Genomic DNA, 17,496 nt, shown 5'->3' on the forward strand with positions numbered 1-17,496 from the left:
CTCCACTCTTGACCTATGCTCCTATTGTATGCTGACACAGTAGTTCAAAGCTTTATTTTTTGTAGCACTTACCAGGTTTTCACAACCTATTTGTGATTTGATTAAGATCTGTCGCTTCCATTAGATGGGCATCCCTGGTGGCTCAGTGGTAAAGAACCCATCTGCCAAATCAGGAGACATGGGTTTGCTCCCTGAGTCAGGAAGATCCCCTGGAAAAGGAAATGGAGAACCCACTCCAGTATTCTTGCCTGGAAATCCCATGGACAGAGGATCCTGGGGGGCTACAGCCCATGGGGTCACACAAGAGTTGGACATGACTTAACAACTAAACAACTTCACTAGACTGTAAACAAAGATTGAGTCTGCTTTGCTCCCTGTTGTGTCTGCAGTGAGCAGCAAAACAATATTTAATGCGAGCTCAAATTATTTTATCTCTTTGCTAGACCTCTTAAGCTTGCATTTGGCTGAGGACCCAGAAATCATCATTTACAGGACTGACTAATGTGCCCTCATTTGATGAAGTTCTCTCAAAGACCATTCTGGTTTTTAACCTACCTTGTCAGCTGTGGTTCTGATTAATGCGTCTGGTTTCTTAATCTGATTGTATTCATTGTTCTGTATCACGTATGTAGTGGTTACTATGATGATTCTGTTTGGCCCAGAATGATGAACCTTTTTGAAATGGACCCCAACAGAGTTGTCATCTCATGGCTCAAGAGAAACAAAGATGCATGGCTTTGAAACAGCCACTGTAGCTACTGGTATCTAACCAGAGAAGGAAAATCTCAGGTCAAGGTCACCAAGAACAACTCCAGATCAATCCAGGATCAATGGTATACACAAAGTTCTGGGGCTTCCCTGTGGCTTAGATGGCAAAGAACCTGCCTGTGAATGCAGAAGCACCAGGTTCAATCTCTGGGTGGGGAAGATGCCCTGGAGGATGAAATGGCCACCCACTCCAGTATTCTTGCCTGGGAAATCCCATGGACAGAGGGGCCTGGTGGGCTACAGTCCATATTATCACAAGGAGTCAGACACGACTGAGCGATTCACACACACACAAGGTTCTAAACCTCAGCCACGTTTCCTGAAATAAACCAAGCTTACCCCATAGTGACCCTCAATCCTTTGCATTCTATCAGCACTTTTAAGGTAAAACTGTTAAGTATTATCTTATATTCAGAATTTCGGCATTATCTTTATTCAGAATTTCTTTCTTTTGGGTTATTTCTATTTAATAGATCTGTTCACAAACTCTAAAAATACACTTCCATCAGTCTCTTTTGAAGGCTGAGATAATTTCTGGCAGGCAAATTATAGTACAATTCAGTTGCCTCCTTTTTTGGCCACTGAATGGCCTATGGGATCCTACTTCCCCAGTTCAGTTCAGTCGCTCAGTCGTGTCCGACTCTTTGTGACCCCATGGACTGCAGCACGCCAGGCTTCCCTGTCCATCACCAACTCCCGGAGCTTGCTCAAACTCAAGTCCATCGAGTCAGTGATACCATCCAACCATCTCATCCTCTGTCGTCCCCTTTTCCTCCTGCCTTCCATCTTTCCCAGCATCAGGGTCTTTTCAAATGAGTCAGTTCTTCACATCACGTGGCCAAAGTATTGGAGTTTCAGCTTCAGCATCAGTCCTGCCAATGAATATTCAGAACTGATTTCATTTAGGATTGACTGGTTGGATCTCCTTGCAGTCCAAAGGACTCTCAAGAGTCTTCTCCAACACCACAGTTCAAAATCTTCAATTCTTCGGCACTGAGCTTTTTTTTATAGTCCAACTCTCACATCCATACATGACTACCGGAAAAACCACTTCCCCAACCAGGAACCAAACCCTCACCCTTGGCCGTGAAAACAGAGAGTCCTACCCACTGGACTGCCAGGGAATTCCCCTTTCAAGATGAAAAATGTTGATGACAAAATATAAAGGCTGAAATCTAGTTTTATCTTGTAACCAAAGGCTGCCTCTCTTTCACAGAAATTGCTTATGGACTTAAATAACTAGGGTTGAGAGAGAGAAATTGATAATACTAAGGTTTCCATTTTTGAAATGCATGTACTGTAATACACAATAATATGGATGGGTAAGAATAGGCATGGGTAGATACTATAACTCTATGAGCTAAAAGACATTTAGTTACAAAACAACTGGACTTTTTTCAAATCCTTCAGGTCCCTGAAAGTGTTCTTAGCATCTCATCAGTGTTCTCTCTTTTCACTAGGTAAGTTGACGTGCAGCCGTGAACCTATCATGAAGAGAAGGAGAAAATTTAATATTTTGTTTCTCAGAAAGTCGGCCTCTCCAGGGACATTTTGGGTTTCTAACTTGGAGGCAATGGTTCACAATCGACTATACACAGGACCTTTCTCAGTTTTGCCCTGTATAAACCAGCCTAGCCTGGGGGAGAAAGCAAGTGTTTATAAAGAGCATAGCCAAACTTCACCCAATTTCTCTTTTCAGCACCCTCATTAAAAAGGCTAAATGGGGTGGCTCCTCCACTCTCATGAAAATCATCTCTGAAGTAGCACTGAAACCTTTTAACAAAGGGGCATTGATACAGCACAATAGAACTTTGATATCAGCAATGCTTAAAAAAACTGCATTCCCATTCCTCAGGAAATTAACTTGCCAGGTTTGGTTTGAAGAGAGTAACCGTCCTTATTTCGCTCCTGTGTCAGAAAAAGAAACCCCAAAAAACTATTTTTATTATTAAAAATATTTTTTATTGACTGAAGCTGATCATTATATTCTTTAAAAAATTAAATTACTTTACAGGTTAAAACAGAAGTTTCAGTCTTCAAGGATTAAAAAAAAATGCATATAAAACTTGATCTTCCAGCGAGCTTTGGTTTGTATAAGCTGATGGGACTACTACTGATCCAGACAAGAGGGAGCTCTGCTCGGCTTTTGGGACTGAAGGACCTCGACTGTCAGTAGCCCAAGAGATAGTTTGCAGTTAAAAAGGTTTTATATCATATCACTTTATGGCTATTTACACAGCCAAGTTCAGGGCTAAAACCACAAGGGAACACTATTTCTCATATATTTGGAGCTGACACTGATAAGCTACTGGCTATAATGTAAATGTATGCACAGGTTTAAAAAAATCAGATGGCTAAAACAGCATTTTTTATGCATGGATTCTCCATTTGATGTTCACACTTTTAAAGAGCTTCTGGAGTATTTAACCAGAGTCAGCGTCTTTATAGAGAAGGCTTTTTCTCTGTCAGCATAAATTCCAAGTTGGCATATTACATATAATATACAATTAGGTCTCATTTCTTACACATGAAAAATATTTCTTCCACATGAAAATGGCTAACCTGAAGACAAACAAGATACAGATGTTTAAAAATTAACTTTCGGTTTCAGCTCCCCTTTGGTATTAGATGCTGCTTACAAAGGATTACCATCCGCTTTTTGTTTTCAAGGCTAAGTATTAGGTATGAATGTCTGCTTCCTGCCTTCCACATGGATGAGAAATCAGCTTCTGTGGGAAGGAAACAGAGTTAATCAAATCAAAATCAATGAGCACTGGATGGTGTGCGATAAGCTCCCAGCTTCTAAAAAAAAAAAAATGAACTATACAGTCTTGATTCTCAACAACATAAGGTCATGCAAACTATTATAAACATGAAGACTTCTCAGGAAAGAGAAAAAAGACAGGGAGAGAGGGCTGCTTACGCTTGGTGCGTTCACAATTGTAAAAAATGTTCTTATGCTTAAGTGGAAAACAACTGAGATGATTTTATATTTTAACTTATCAAACTGGCTTCTAAAGAAACTTGGCATAGGAAATGAAGGTTCGATAGAAGGAAACACAAATCAAGAAAGTGCTTCCTGGGTCAATAAGCCTTTTTTAGAATACTTGAAACCCCATGGAAAGACTTCTTTTCAGACAGACATTCGGATGAAATGCTGACATGGGAGTTTGAAAGCTATATGCATTCACTTCTTTAGGCTTAAAATTCTAGGTACTGAGAACAAGAACTTTTGAATCTGCATTTCTCTTATAAGTAACTGACATTTGACTCTGATTAAATTTAGAAGGTGTGTATAAATAGGTCAGGCAAGAGAGAAAGGACTAGAGGTCAAACTCATTGCTGTGCTTCTAGATTATCAATGTTCCCAAGTTACTTATTAAATATAAATATAAGGTGAGATAAGGAAAGGTGACTTACCCATGATCACGATGAACACTGAAGTTAACTTTTGTTTTCTTCAGTTACCGAGAGGGGTATTTTTTTCAGCTGACTCTTCTGAGACTTCCATATTCTACAAAACAACTCCCAATGAGTACCCAGGATGGAACAAGAAAATACTTAGGAGGACAATACACAAATACAGCAGAAATGCCTTTAAAAGACCTTAGGGAATTAATGAAATACAATGAAGCAATTTCATACAACCATCAGCCAGCCAGCCAGCAAAGATGGACTGATTTCCTGCTCATGTGTGGGGCCCCTCTGTCTCTAAGCCTGCAGTTGGAATGTTCTATTTGCTTTACCGTATGCGTGTTATGGTTAAACCCTGGGAGTCAGCTAACGCCCAAATATAACTGGCTCTCTGTCAGCCTTAATATAGACTCTGCGGTGAGCCTGCAGTGAGGACAAGGGTCATCAAGAAGACTCCACAACTCTGAGCAACGCTTTAATTCAGCACGGTGCCTACTGAGGGCGTAACATGGTTAGGTTTTGGGGAGATATTAAAAAAGAAGAAGGAAAGAGGAGGAGGAGGATACTTGGAAAGACACTGGTAGACTCCAGTGGCGAACCTGAGCTTGCTCAGCCGCCTCATCTTCCCACGGGGCCAGCCTTTGAGCCACGCTGGGATTCTTCTCGGTGCTTCCAGGCCCCTGGGCTCTTAATCACGCTGCTTTCCTCTCTACTGGGATAGCCTTCCTATGTATTTTACAATATGATGTATTTTACTTCATTTTTCTAGGGGGGACTTCGCTGGTGGTCCAGTGGTTAAGACTCCACACTTCCATGCCTCATGGCACAGCCAAAAATAAATAAGTAAATTTTTTTTAATGATACTAAAATAAAATTTAAAAGATGATTCTAAAAGGGATCCATAGGCTTTACCAGCCTGCCACAGAAAAAGTTAAGAACCTTGACAGATAATCCCAACAGCTGCCAACCACTGATGAGGAGACTGAGTCCTGTGTTCAGGTCAAAACTCCAACTTCAGTTTCAGGCTGAAACTGAAACCCACCCCACCCCGCAGGAGGCCTGCTGCTGATGGTGCGGCAGCTGTGCTGTCTCACTCATTCCTGTTTTTCCTCTATTTTTAAATTAATGTTTTTTAAAGAGCATGGTTTGAACATATATACATAGACAGATTCCTGTTCCCACCTCATGTGTAGAATACCACATGAAGCTTTCAGGATCCTGTCTCCTCTCACTCACTAGTACATGCTGAAAAAGACCCTGATGCTGGGCAAGATTGAGAGCCGAGGAGAAGGGGATGACAGAGGATGAGACGGTTAGATGGCATCACCAACTCAATGGACATGAGTTTGAGCAAGCTCTCAGAGTTGGTGATGGACAGGGAAGTCTGGTGTGCTACAGTCCACAGGGTCGCAAAGAGTCAGACACGACTGAGCGACTGAACTGAACATCCTGGAAACATCTCCGCACCTACGACCTTCCTGTTCTGTCTCAGGGTAATATTCCGTTGGTGGACAGGCCACAGCTATTCACTCAGATTCTTCTTGCTGGACACTCAGATCAGTTCCTAACTTTGGCTGTTATAAAGCAATGCTGCCATGGGACTTCCCTGGTGGTCCAGTGGCTAAGACTCCACGCTCCCAATGCAGGGGGCCTAGGTTCGATCCCTCAGCGGGGAATCTAGATCCCACAAGCTGCAACTAAGAGTTCGTATGCCACAACTAAGACCTGGTGCAGCCAAATAAATGAATAAGTAAAAATAAATATTTTAAAAATAATAATATAAAAATAAAGCAAGGCTGCCGTGAAAAACTTGTCCATATACCATTTTACATACACACAGCTGTATGTGAATGAGAGAGTCACAAAGTGATGCTGCCAGGGCAAGTTTTAGACAACATCGACAGGTTCCTTGCCAGAAGGACAGAAGTACTTTGTGCTTCCCCAGCAATGTGAGAATGCCTATTTCAGAGACAGGCTTTCAATTAAGACCTTTGTCTTTAGCGACAGATGGCAAAATCCTGGGGAAGCAGACAAGCTGCTCAAAATTTATCCTGCTTCCTTGCTGCAAAAATTAAGAATTTTTTACAAAATTATTTACTTTTTCTGTTACCAGCAATACTCCACTCAAAGCGCCAGAGGGGCAGAATTTGCAAAGTGCATTGCCAAGTAGATTTCTGTTAGTTAAATTTTACTTTCCCAACATCTCTAGAATCAGTGAATAATCCATTGGAAAATATATTACATCTGAAAGCAGTATTTTTGCCAACTAAATGATTATCTGATTCTAGCTGGGATGTTAAGCAAGAGATTTAATCACTTTCCCTCTCCTGTAAAAGGAATGGTTGTGATGAGATCTCTCTTCTGGATCTTTCTAGCTCAAAAATTCTCTTAAACCAAAAAAAAAAAAAATTCTCTTAAACCAAGTTTTCACCAAACTTGAATAGCTGTAGCATTTTTTCCATCTACACCTGTGGTCACCCTTCTGCATTCTTCCTGAACTCCTATCAGCTCCATTCACAGTATTTACCAAGCATACTCTGTAGCAGGTATGGCCTGTGCTACACCAGGGCGTGGGGGCCAGCATGAGTGATTGAGGCTCCTAAAGGTGCTAAAGCGGGAGCAGAGACCCATGGATGTTCCCAGCTGTCATGTGCTGGGACACGCACTCTGACACACACCCCCCCCCACCCTCAAGCAGTGCTATGAGGACAAAAGTGAGAGCTCCTGATTACATCTTAGGAATTAACACGAAACCCCAAAGAGGAGGTTAAGAGAAGAACCCGAGGCCATGAGGGTGAGTAGGAGCTGTCAGAAGGATGATTCTGAAGCATAGCTGGTTCTGCTATGACACTTGTTTTGAAAACACATATTTGTTCCAATTCATCTGCTATATCTAAGAATGACTTGAGTTGTTTGCGTTTGTTAATGCCTAATTTTTGTCCACAAGAAACCCTAGGTGAACTGGGCTGGGTCATTTAGGAATATACCCACCCCTACTTCCAGACCTCTCCAACGCCCACCAGCTCTCGCCCCGGGGGTGTCATGAAACACATCCACACCCGCTGCTACGACTTTCCATCCAATCGCCTTCCTTCTGCCACTTTCCAGGGAGTCACAGACTGCAGCCTCTCCGACACCCAATTCTACCTGCAAACTTCAGGGCTTTTTCAGAGTCAAGTGCCACATTTATGGCAATATTTGTGTGTTTCTTAACACAAGCATAAAGCTGTCCTACCATTTAAATGTCCTTTTCAAGATGTGTCGCTGATAAAGGTTTTGAGGCTACGTTCCAAATCCCATTTTCCCCATAAATTGTATGGTTTTTATTGTGCAGTTTTGCACTGTGTGGTGATTTTTAGGAACCCATATGTTGCATTATGGCAGCTATAACTGTGGTTATCAAAATACTAAATAAGACTGTGATACAATAGTATATAGCCTTCTTTACTAGGGCATTAAATAATAAGGTCTAGCAGCAGGCCTAGTGGTCTGTAATTCTGATACAATACTTAGTGTAAATGATATTTCAAGACACCAGTAATAACTGCAATGTGGTAGAATTATTTGTTATTTCTACTAATGACAAGATCATAAGTAGCAGGTGCGAAGATGGCTCATTTCTATATCATAATTGAAGGACATGCTCTATTTCAATTAGAGATTAACAAAAATAACCTAATGTGTAATTTTTACCCCTCCATCAAAATGTATGGATCTTCTGAATTCTATTCAACAAACTCTGATGAAAAATCTCTGCCCAACAAACCCGCAAGGACAGAAAGTAGATGAACATCGGCCCGAAGCAGGGGGAAGTAAAATGGGGAGTAACTGCCAGTGGGTGCAAGGTCCTTCTGGAATGATGAAAAGGTTCTAAAGCTGGATCATGCTGACAGTTGCACAACTTTGTAAATATACTAAACCACTGAACTGTACACTTCTACAAGGGGGAAGGTTATGGATAGGTGAACTATACCTCAATAAACGCTGTTAAAAACTTTAAAAACTCTTACCAATACGCAAAAATGTTCTACCCCAATGTAAATAAACAACTTCACTGATGCTGCAAAGATTTTGTCAAGAAAAAAATCCTCCTAGGAAATACCAACAACTCATATTTAAAATGGGCAAAGGACTTAAAGACACTTCAGGTTAGTGAAAAGGTTACTGAAAACTTGGTTTAAAAGAATTTTTGAGCTGGAAAGATCCAGAAGAGAGATCTCATTGCAACATTCCTTTCACAGGAGAGGGAAAGTGATTAAATCTCTTGCTTAACATCCCACAGCTAGAATCAGATAATCATTAAGTTGGCAAAAATACTGCCTTCAGATGTCATATACTTTCCAATGTATTATTCACTGATTCTAGTGGAGGTGATGGAATTCCAGTGGAGCTATTTCAAATCCTGAAAGATGATGCTGTGAAAGTGCTGCACTCAATATGCCAGCAAATTTGGAAAACTCAGCAGTGGCCACAGGACTGGAAAAGGTCAGTTTTCATTCCAATACCTAAGAAAGCCAATGCGAAAGAATGCTCAAACTACCTTACAATTGCACTCATCTCACATGCTAGTAAAGTAATACTTAAAATTCTCCAAGCCAGGCTTCAGCAATACATGAATCGTGAACTTCCTGATGTTCAAGCTGGTTTTAGAAAAGGCAGAGGAACCAGAGATCAAATTGCCAACATCCGCTGGATCATCGAAAAAGGAAGAGAGTTCCAGAAAAACATCTATTTCTGCTTTATTGACTATGCCAAAGCCTTTGACTGTGTGGATCACAATAAACTGTGGGAAATTCTTCAAGAGATGGAAATACCAGATCACCTGACCTGCCTCCTGAAATTTGTATGCAGGTCAGGAAGCAACAGTTAGAACTGGACATGGAACAACAGACTAGTTCCAAATAGGAAAAGGAATACATTAAGGAGATATATATTGTCACCCTGCTTATTTAACTTCTATGCAGAGTACATCATGAGAAACGCTGGGCTGGAGGAAGCACAAGCTGGAATCAAGATCGCCGGGAGAAATATCAATAACCTCGGATATGCAGATGACACCACCCTTATTGCAGAAAGTGAAGAAGAACTAAAGAGCCTCTTGATGAAAGTGAAAGAGGAGAGCGAAAAAGTTGGCTTAAAGCTCAACATTCAGAAACTAAGATCATGGCATCCGGTCCCATCACTTCATGGCAAATAGATGGGGAAACAGTGGAAACAGTGGCTGACTTTATTTTGGGGAGCTCCAAAATCACTGCAGATGGTGACTGCAGCCATGAAATTAAAAGAAGCTTACTCCTTGGAAGGAAAGTTATGACCAACCTAGATAGCATATTAAAAAGCAGAGACATTACTTTGCCAACAAAGGTCCATCTAGTCAAAGCTATGGTTTTTCCAATGGTCATGTATGGATGTGAGAGTTGGACTATAAAGAAAGCTGAGCACAGAAGAATTGATGCTTTTGAACTGTGGTGTTGGAGAAGACTCTTGAGAGTCCCTTGGACTGCAAGGAGATCCAACCAGTCCATCCTAAAGGAGATCAGTCCTGGGTGTTTATTGGAATGGCTGATGTTGAAGTTGAAACTCCAATACTTTGGCCACCTCATGCAAAGAGCTGACTCATTAGATAATACCCTGATGCTTGGAAAGATTGAGGGCAGGAGGAGAAGGGGACGACAGAGGATTAGATGGTTGGATGGCATCACCAACTTGATGGACATGAGTTTGGGTGGACTCCAGGAGTTGGTGACGGACAGGGAGGCCTGGCATTATGTGGTTCATGGAGTCACAAAGAGTCGGACATAACTGAGCTACGGAACTGAACTGAACGGATTCACTGATTCTAGAGATGCCGGGAAAACAGAGTACATAGGAGAAGGGGAAGACACCTGAAGGGCCAAGGAGTGCATGAAGATGCTTGTCGTTAGGTTATCAGGAAAATGCAAATTAGTCAATGGCAGTGAGATGCTATGTCAAATATACTAGAATGGCTAAAATCAAATGGACTGACAACACTGAGGTCAGGGACTTCCCTGGTGGTCCAGTGGTTAACACTCTGCCTTCCAAAGCAGGGGACGATGACTTGATTGCTGGGTCCAGGAGGACTCCATATGCCACGGAGTAACTACTACTGAGCCTCGACTACTGAGCCAGTACACGAGAGCCTCTGCTCTGCAGCAAGAGAAGCCACCACAATGAGAAGCCGGCACCCCACAAACAGAGAGTAGCCCCCCACTCACCACAACTAGAGAAAGCCCGTGAGCAGCAACGAAGACCCAGTGCAGCCAAAAATTAATAATTAAAAAAAAAACCACGGTTGTGTGAGGCTGTGGAGAACCTAGGTCTTTCATACAGGGCTGGGAGGGACATAAAATGGTACCAACCACTCTGAAAAATGACTTGGCAGTTTATTAAAAATTTAAATGCTATAACTAGCAATTCTAGGTATTTACCCTTAGAAAAATGAAGATATATGTCAATTTAAAAAAAAGGCTTGTGTGTGTGAAATGTTCACAGCTTTACTTCTGATAGTCCAAAACTGGAAACAACCCAAATAGCCCATCAACAGGCAAATAAACAAACTGTGGTCTTTTCATACAATGGAATGCTAATCAGCAATAAAAAAGAGTGAAATACTGATAAACAGCAACATATGAATGAATGAATGAATTCAACGTATGAATCTCAAAATAATTCTACTGAAAGAGGCTAGATAAGGAGTACAACCTCTAAGTCAGTCAGTTACTTTGGTCGCTTAGTCGTGTCCGACTCTTTGTGACCGCATGGACTGCAGCACGCCAGGCCTCCCTGTCCATCACTAACTCCCGGAGTTTACTCAAACTCATGTCCATCGAGTCGGTGATGCCATCCAGCCATCTCATCCTCTGTTGTCCCCTCCTCCTCCTGCTTTCAATCTTTCCCAGCATCAGGGTCTTTTCCAATGAGTCAGTTCTTTGCATCAGGTGGCCAAAGTATTGGAGTTTCAGCTTCAGCATCAGTCCTTGCAATGAATATTTAGGACTGCTTTCCTTTAGGATGGACTGGTTGGATGTTCTTGCAGTCTAAGGGACTCTCAAGAGTCTTCTCCGTAACACCACAGTTTAAAAGCATCAATTCTTCAGCACTCAGCTTTCTTTATAGTTCAGCTCTTACATCCATACATGACTCCTGGAAAAATCATAGCTTTGACTAGATGGACCTTTGTTGGCAAAGTAATGTCTCTGTTTTTTAATATGCTGTCTGCTGCTGCTGCTAAGTCACTTCAGTCGTCTCTGTGTGACCCCAGAGACGTCAGCCCACCAGGCTCCCCCGTCCCTGGGATTCTCCAGGCAAGAACACTGGAGTGGGTTGCCATTTCCTTCTCCAATGCATGGAAGTGAAAAGTGAAAGTGACGTCGCTCAGTCATGTCTGACTCCTAGCGACCCCGTGGACTGCAGCCCACCAGGTTCCTCTGTCCATGGGATTTTCTAGGCAAGAGTACTGGAGTGGGTTGCCATTGCCTTCTCCGAATATGCTGTCTAGGTTGGTCATAAAATAACAGTAAAACCTGTATCAGTGCATTTATATGAAGTTCTAGAACAGGCAAAACTATTCTCTAATGATAAAAGTCAAATCAGTAGTTGCCTAGGGTGGAGGTAGGGAAAGATTCACTCCAAAGACCATGAGGGAACTTTCTGGGGTGATGGAGATGTTCTATATCTTGAGAGGGATGTTGGTGGTGGTTGTTCAGTAGCTAAGTTGGTTCCAATTCTTTTTTGACCCCATGGACTGTAGCCCGCCAGGATCCTCTGTCCACGGGATTTCCCAGGCAGGGATGCTAGAGTGGCTTGCCATTTCCTCCTCCAGGGGATCTTCCCAACCCAGGGATTGAACCCACGTCTCTTGCTTGGCAGGCAGATTCTTTACCACTGAGTCTAGTGTTTCCCAGGTGACACTAGTGGTCAAGAACTCACCTACCAATGCAGGAGACATAAGAGATGTGGGTTTGATCCCAGGGTTGGGAAGATCCCCTAAAGAAGGGACTGGCAACCCTCCAACATTCTTATCTGAAGAATCTCATGGGCAGAGGAGCCTAGTGGGCTGTAGTCCAGTGGGTCACAAAGAGTTGGACACGACTGAAGCAACTTCGCACACATGCACGCCTGCATGTAGGCATTAAGGGCTTTCCTGGTGGCTCAGTGGTTAAGAATCTGCCTACCAATGCAGGAGACGCAGGTTCAATCCCTGGTCCAGGAAGATCCCACATGCTGCAGAGCAACCCAGCCTGTGCACCGCAGCTACTTAGCCTGTGCATAGGGCTCGTGCTCTGCAACAAGAGCAACCACTGCGACGTGGAGCCCACGCACTGTAGCCAGAGTAGCCCCCGCTCACCAAAACTGGAGAAAGCCCCAGGTGCAGCGATGAAGACCCAGCGCAGCCGTAAATAAATAAATAAATGATGAAAAAAAAAGAGGTATTTCAGGGATTTCCCTAGTGGTCCAGTGGTAAGAATCCGTCTTCCATAGCCTGAATGGGAGGGGAGTTTTGGGGGGAAATGGATACATGTATATGTATGACTGAGTCCCTTCCCTGTTCACCTCAAATTATCACAACATTGTTAATCAGCTATACCCCAATACAAAGTAAAAAAGTTAAAAAAAAAAATCTGTGGGATTTTGGTGAACTAAAATCCCACAGACAGAAGGGCACCTGAGCTCTTACGCCACAACTGGAGAGAAGCCGGGGCGCTGAAATGAAAGATCCCGTCTGTTACGCAAAGATCCTGCCTGCTGCAACTAAGACATGGTGCGGCCAAAAATAAATTAAAAAAAATTTTTAACAAATGGTATTTCAATGTCTTGCAGATCTTTCTAATTTTATTTTGTCAGGGATACAAAAAAGTTTAACTCAATGGCTTTCAAGTATCTTGAACTATGTCCACAGCACATCCAACTAATGGACCTGGAATCTTATAGCACCCATCTCAAGCTTGTATTTTACAGACTGGGAAACTGGGACTCAAGTGTCCTGATTTCAAGTTCAATGTTCTTTTCACTATTTATGTCAGGCTATAAAATCTACAAAGCAACTTATATCACTGCTACTGCAATGTTCCTGTGCTCAGAGAAAGCGTTTAGAATTAATGTGTGACACACTCCTCAAAGAAGGATAGATTTAGAAAATGACTACTTTGCAATCCCTAATGAAACAACAGATCTAAAGCACAACAATCAAGAAACACGAAAGTCATTAAGTGAACTTTAGGGAAACTCTATAATAAAAAAGCTTAGGCTGACAATCTCCCCATTAAGTCTGACATCCAAACGTGGGGCAACCAGACAGGAGGATCCCCCGATACGACGCACCAGGCAGCAGACTGGGTGTCACCATGAGGGCGTGGCGCCAAAGCAACAAAAAGAACCCAAACTGACCCCAAGTCTAAACAAGTCACTGGAGAGAAATACTAGCTTACAGGAATCTGGAGGCGAGAGGTATGTGTGACGCAACAGCGAGGATGGAGCCATCCAGCCTATCTCAGTCTCTGGGCAAATCTACGGGACAATGACCCAGTGCTTCTCCCACAGATAAGTGGCATCAAAAGACAAAGACAGAAGGGACTTCTCTGGCGGTCTAGTGGCTAAGACTCTACACTCAATGGAGGGGGCCCAGGTTCGATCTCTGGTTGAGGAACTAAAGACCCAGCACAGTCAAACGAATAAATATTTTTTAAAAAATGAAACACAAGAGAAAGAAGAGAGGAGGAAGGAAGGAGAGAGGGAGGAAAGGAAGGAGAAGGAACTGTTAGTGATGAAGAGAGACCTTAGGGATTCACTGAAGTGCAAAATATGGACCTTGATTGAGTATTAATTTGAACAAATAGTAAAAATACACTTTTGAGACAAACAGGGAGACCTTAAGGTGGTGTAGTCATTAGACAATATTAAAAAGTTACTGTGAATTTGGCTGGGTCTAATAAAAGTCCTTATCTGTTAGAGCTACAGAATGAAGTACATATGCGTGAAAAGACATGATGTCTGTTGTTTTTGCTAAGTCATGTTCAACTCTGTGTGACCCCATGGATTGTAGCTACCCGCCAGGCTCCTCTGTCCATGGGATTTTCCAGGCAAGAATACTAGAGTGGCTTGCCATTTCCTACTCCAGGGGATCTTCCTGACCTAGGGATTGAATGCAAGATGCAAGATGTCTCTTGCATCTCCTGCATTGGCAGGTGGATTCTTTACCACTGAGCCACCAGAGAAACCTGACATTATGTCTAGGGTTTGCTTTAAAATGTTTCAGGAAAAAACAGGACCGATGGGGGAAGATGAAACAAAGGCGGCAGAAAGCTGATGGTTACTGGAACTCTGGGATTAGAAGTAGTCTTTCTACATCTGTACTTGAAATTTTCTATAATAAAATGTCTTTTAAAAATCCCCCAGAATGTACGTGCATGTGCCCAGGTAATTGGAAAGAGGAAGTCTGGGTGTGGTGACATCTGTGGCAACATTCTGTTCCTCCTTAAACCCAGGCTGCTAACCCCTTCCCCCAGACACGAAGACACCATCATTCTAACAGAAAGTGACGTTCGCACACAATGACGGAAAATGTTCAGATACTACAGGTGGGGTCAAAAGAAAAGGAAGCACGTACACTTTTGCTGGTGCTGAGATTCTCAGAGCTGATGGGAAGCAGGGTGCTCAGCTCCAGGTCCGTGACCATCTGACGGGATTCTGCCAGCAAACGCTGAAGCTTGCTCGTGGGAGAAAAATCATCCTGGGAACACAACACAGTTCAAGCACTGATGAAATCAAGAAACGCTTTCCACCGTTTATGTCTACAAGAACAATCTAACAGACACGAACATCAACTATTCATGACTAGTTCTTTGACTTTAGGTGTTTGTTACATGCCAAAGCAGAACACTAAATACTAAAAGAACCAAATCTCAGTTCTTTCTTAAAACCTATTTGACCAGATAATTTGACTTCAACAGAACTTACTACAACTAATTAAGTAACACCCATGTGATAAAAGAATCGTAGGCATTGTTTACCTCTCTTAAATCAACTTGTCAAGGGTGTAATTATCAAGTCAAAACACTTACAAAATGCAACTTTAACACTTAAGGCTTGCTAGCTTTTAAATTGTTTAATTTTTTATTTTTTGGTCACACCATAGAGCATGTAGGTTAGATCCCTGACCAGGGATCAAACCTAGGTCCTTTGCATTGGGAGCACAGAGTCTTAACCACTGGACTGCCAGGGAAGTCCTCTGTTAGCTTTCAAAAATATGTGGAAATATACCTTAGTTTGTTCATTCTTGTTTAATTTTCTACTTTGTGTTAAAAGTTTTTCACAGTATATAACGTATGTACAACCTGTGAGTTTTCCATAGTAAACACACAACTAACTATATACAATTAACATCTGGTGAGTTCTGGCACATGTACACACCCATGAAACCATTCCCATGATGAATGCAGGTCACATTTGCCATGCCTGTGTCCCTGGGGAAATCCTGCCTCTCAGAGTCCCTCCTTCCCATTCCCAGACAACTACTGATCTGCTTTCTCTCACAGGAGATTAGTTTGCATCTTCTAGAATTTTGTATAAATGCATTACATACTCTTGTCTGTCTGGCTTCTTATCTCAGCATAATTATCTTGGGGTACACCCATGCTGTATGTGTATAAATAGTTCATTCCTTTTTATTGCTGAGAAGTACTCCATTGTATGGATAAACCACCCTCTGTAGCATACTCAGGCTGTTCCCAGTTTTGTTTAACTAGTGAAAATAAAGCTGCTTGAATATTTATGTGGACATATGTTTCCATTTCTCCAGGAGTAGAATAGCTGGGTCATATGGTAGGTGTATTTTTAACTTTTTTTTTTAAGCAGTTATTTTAATAGAAAGTACCCAAGTGTTTTCCAAAGTGGCTCTGCCATTTACATTCCCGCCATCAGTGAATGCACAGCCCAGATGCTCCTGATTCTAGTCAACACTTAGGACCATCAATTCATAACAAAGAGAACCAACACTCATCAAAACACACATTAGCGGCCAAGCCCTACGACATCCCCTTGAAACCAAGGAACTGTGATGCTGTGTGTGTGTGTTAGTGGCTCAGTCGTGTCTGACTCTTTGCAACCCCATGGACTGCAGCCCACCAGGCTTGTGTGTCCATGAGGTTTTCCAGGCAAGGATACTGGAGTGGCTTGCCATTTCCTTCTGCAATGGATCTTCCCAACTCAGGGATCAAACCCAGGTCTCCTGCATTGGAGGCAGATGCTTTATCATCTGAGCTATGAAGGAAGCCCCAACTGTGATGCTTTAATTATATATTTGTAGGTGAAGAAATTGAGGCTCAAAGAAGTTAAATAACTGTACTAAGGTCACTGAGCTAAGACAAAGCAAACTGGGGATTTGAACTCAGATCAGATGCTTTCAAGGCCAGATATCTTCCCAAAATAACCCCCAAAATGACTAAGTTTACTTGAACTAATTTTCTTTATGATACAGCTGCGATCAGAAGCCTGTTCATGATAAAGACACTGGCTCATCCACAACAGTGAGTGTAGAAACAACCCCAGGGCTTCCCAGGTGGCTCAGTCATGAAGAATCAGCCTGCCAATCCAGGAGCGCAGGAAAAGTGGACTCCATCCCTGGGTGGGAAAGATCCCCTGGAGTAGGAAATGGTAGCCCAGTCCAGTATTCTTGCCTGGAGAATTCCATGGACAGAGGAGCTTGGTGAACTACAGTCCATGGAGTCGAAAAGAGTCGGACACGACTGAGCAACTAAACACACACCCACACGGAAATAATCTCACTGTCTGCATGTCGGGGTGTGAACAGACAGACTGCGGTGTATTCGGTCACTGGACAGCACACTGAGCAACCATCAGAATGAAGAGGCCAGGTCCACAATGTCAACACTGATGAGGGTCACCAAATACTGACAGCTGGAAAATCACACTGCAAAAGACATTTGTGTACATTTTAAACAAAGAGTCTATGCCCCAACCAGTAACACTGAAGAAGCTGAAGTTGAACGGTTCTATGAAGACCTACAAGACCTTTTAGAACTAACACCCAAAAATGATGTCCTTTTCATTATAGGGGACTGGAATGAAAAAGTAGGAAGTCAAGAAACACCTGGAGGAACAGGCAAATTTGGCCTTGGAATACGGAATGAAGCAGGGCAGACTAATAGAACTTTGCCAAGAAAATGCACTGGTCATAGCAAACACCTTCTTCCAACAACACAAGAGAAGACTCTACACATGGACATCACCAGATGGTCAATACCACAATCAGACTGATTATGTTCTTTGCAGCCA

At 42.5% G+C, this 17,496-nt stretch overlaps 1 protein-coding gene across 5 annotated transcripts in view; it reads right to left on the reverse strand.

Moving 5' to 3' along the window:
* Window positions 1-1,208: 1,208 nt before the first annotated feature.
* Window positions 1,209-17,496, reverse strand: part of CCDC62 (coiled-coil domain containing 62) — a 44,563-nt gene continuing 28,275 nt past the window's right edge. For 2 of the 5 annotated variants that reach the window (XM_070769472.1, XM_070769473.1), the window contains 3 exons: window positions 14,810-14,932; window positions 4,189-4,282; window positions 2,286-3,497 (listed from right to left, as the gene is read on the reverse strand). In XM_070769472.1, coding sequence (XP_070625573.1) covers window positions 4,229-4,282; window positions 14,810-14,932 — 177 coding nt within the window. In that variant the 3' untranslated portion in view covers window positions 2,286-3,497; window positions 4,189-4,228. Of the gene's footprint in view, window positions 2,253-2,285; window positions 3,498-4,188; window positions 4,283-14,809; window positions 14,933-17,496 lie in introns of those variants that run through there. The other 3 variants (XR_011561151.1, XM_070769471.1, XM_070769474.1) reach the window with 3 other exon arrangements.

This window comes from Bos indicus, chromosome 17 (assembly GCF_029378745.1).
Source record: "Bos indicus isolate NIAB-ARS_2022 breed Sahiwal x Tharparkar chromosome 17, NIAB-ARS_B.indTharparkar_mat_pri_1.0, whole genome shotgun sequence".
Classification (NCBI taxonomy): Eukaryota; Metazoa; Chordata; class Mammalia; order Artiodactyla; family Bovidae; genus Bos; species Bos indicus.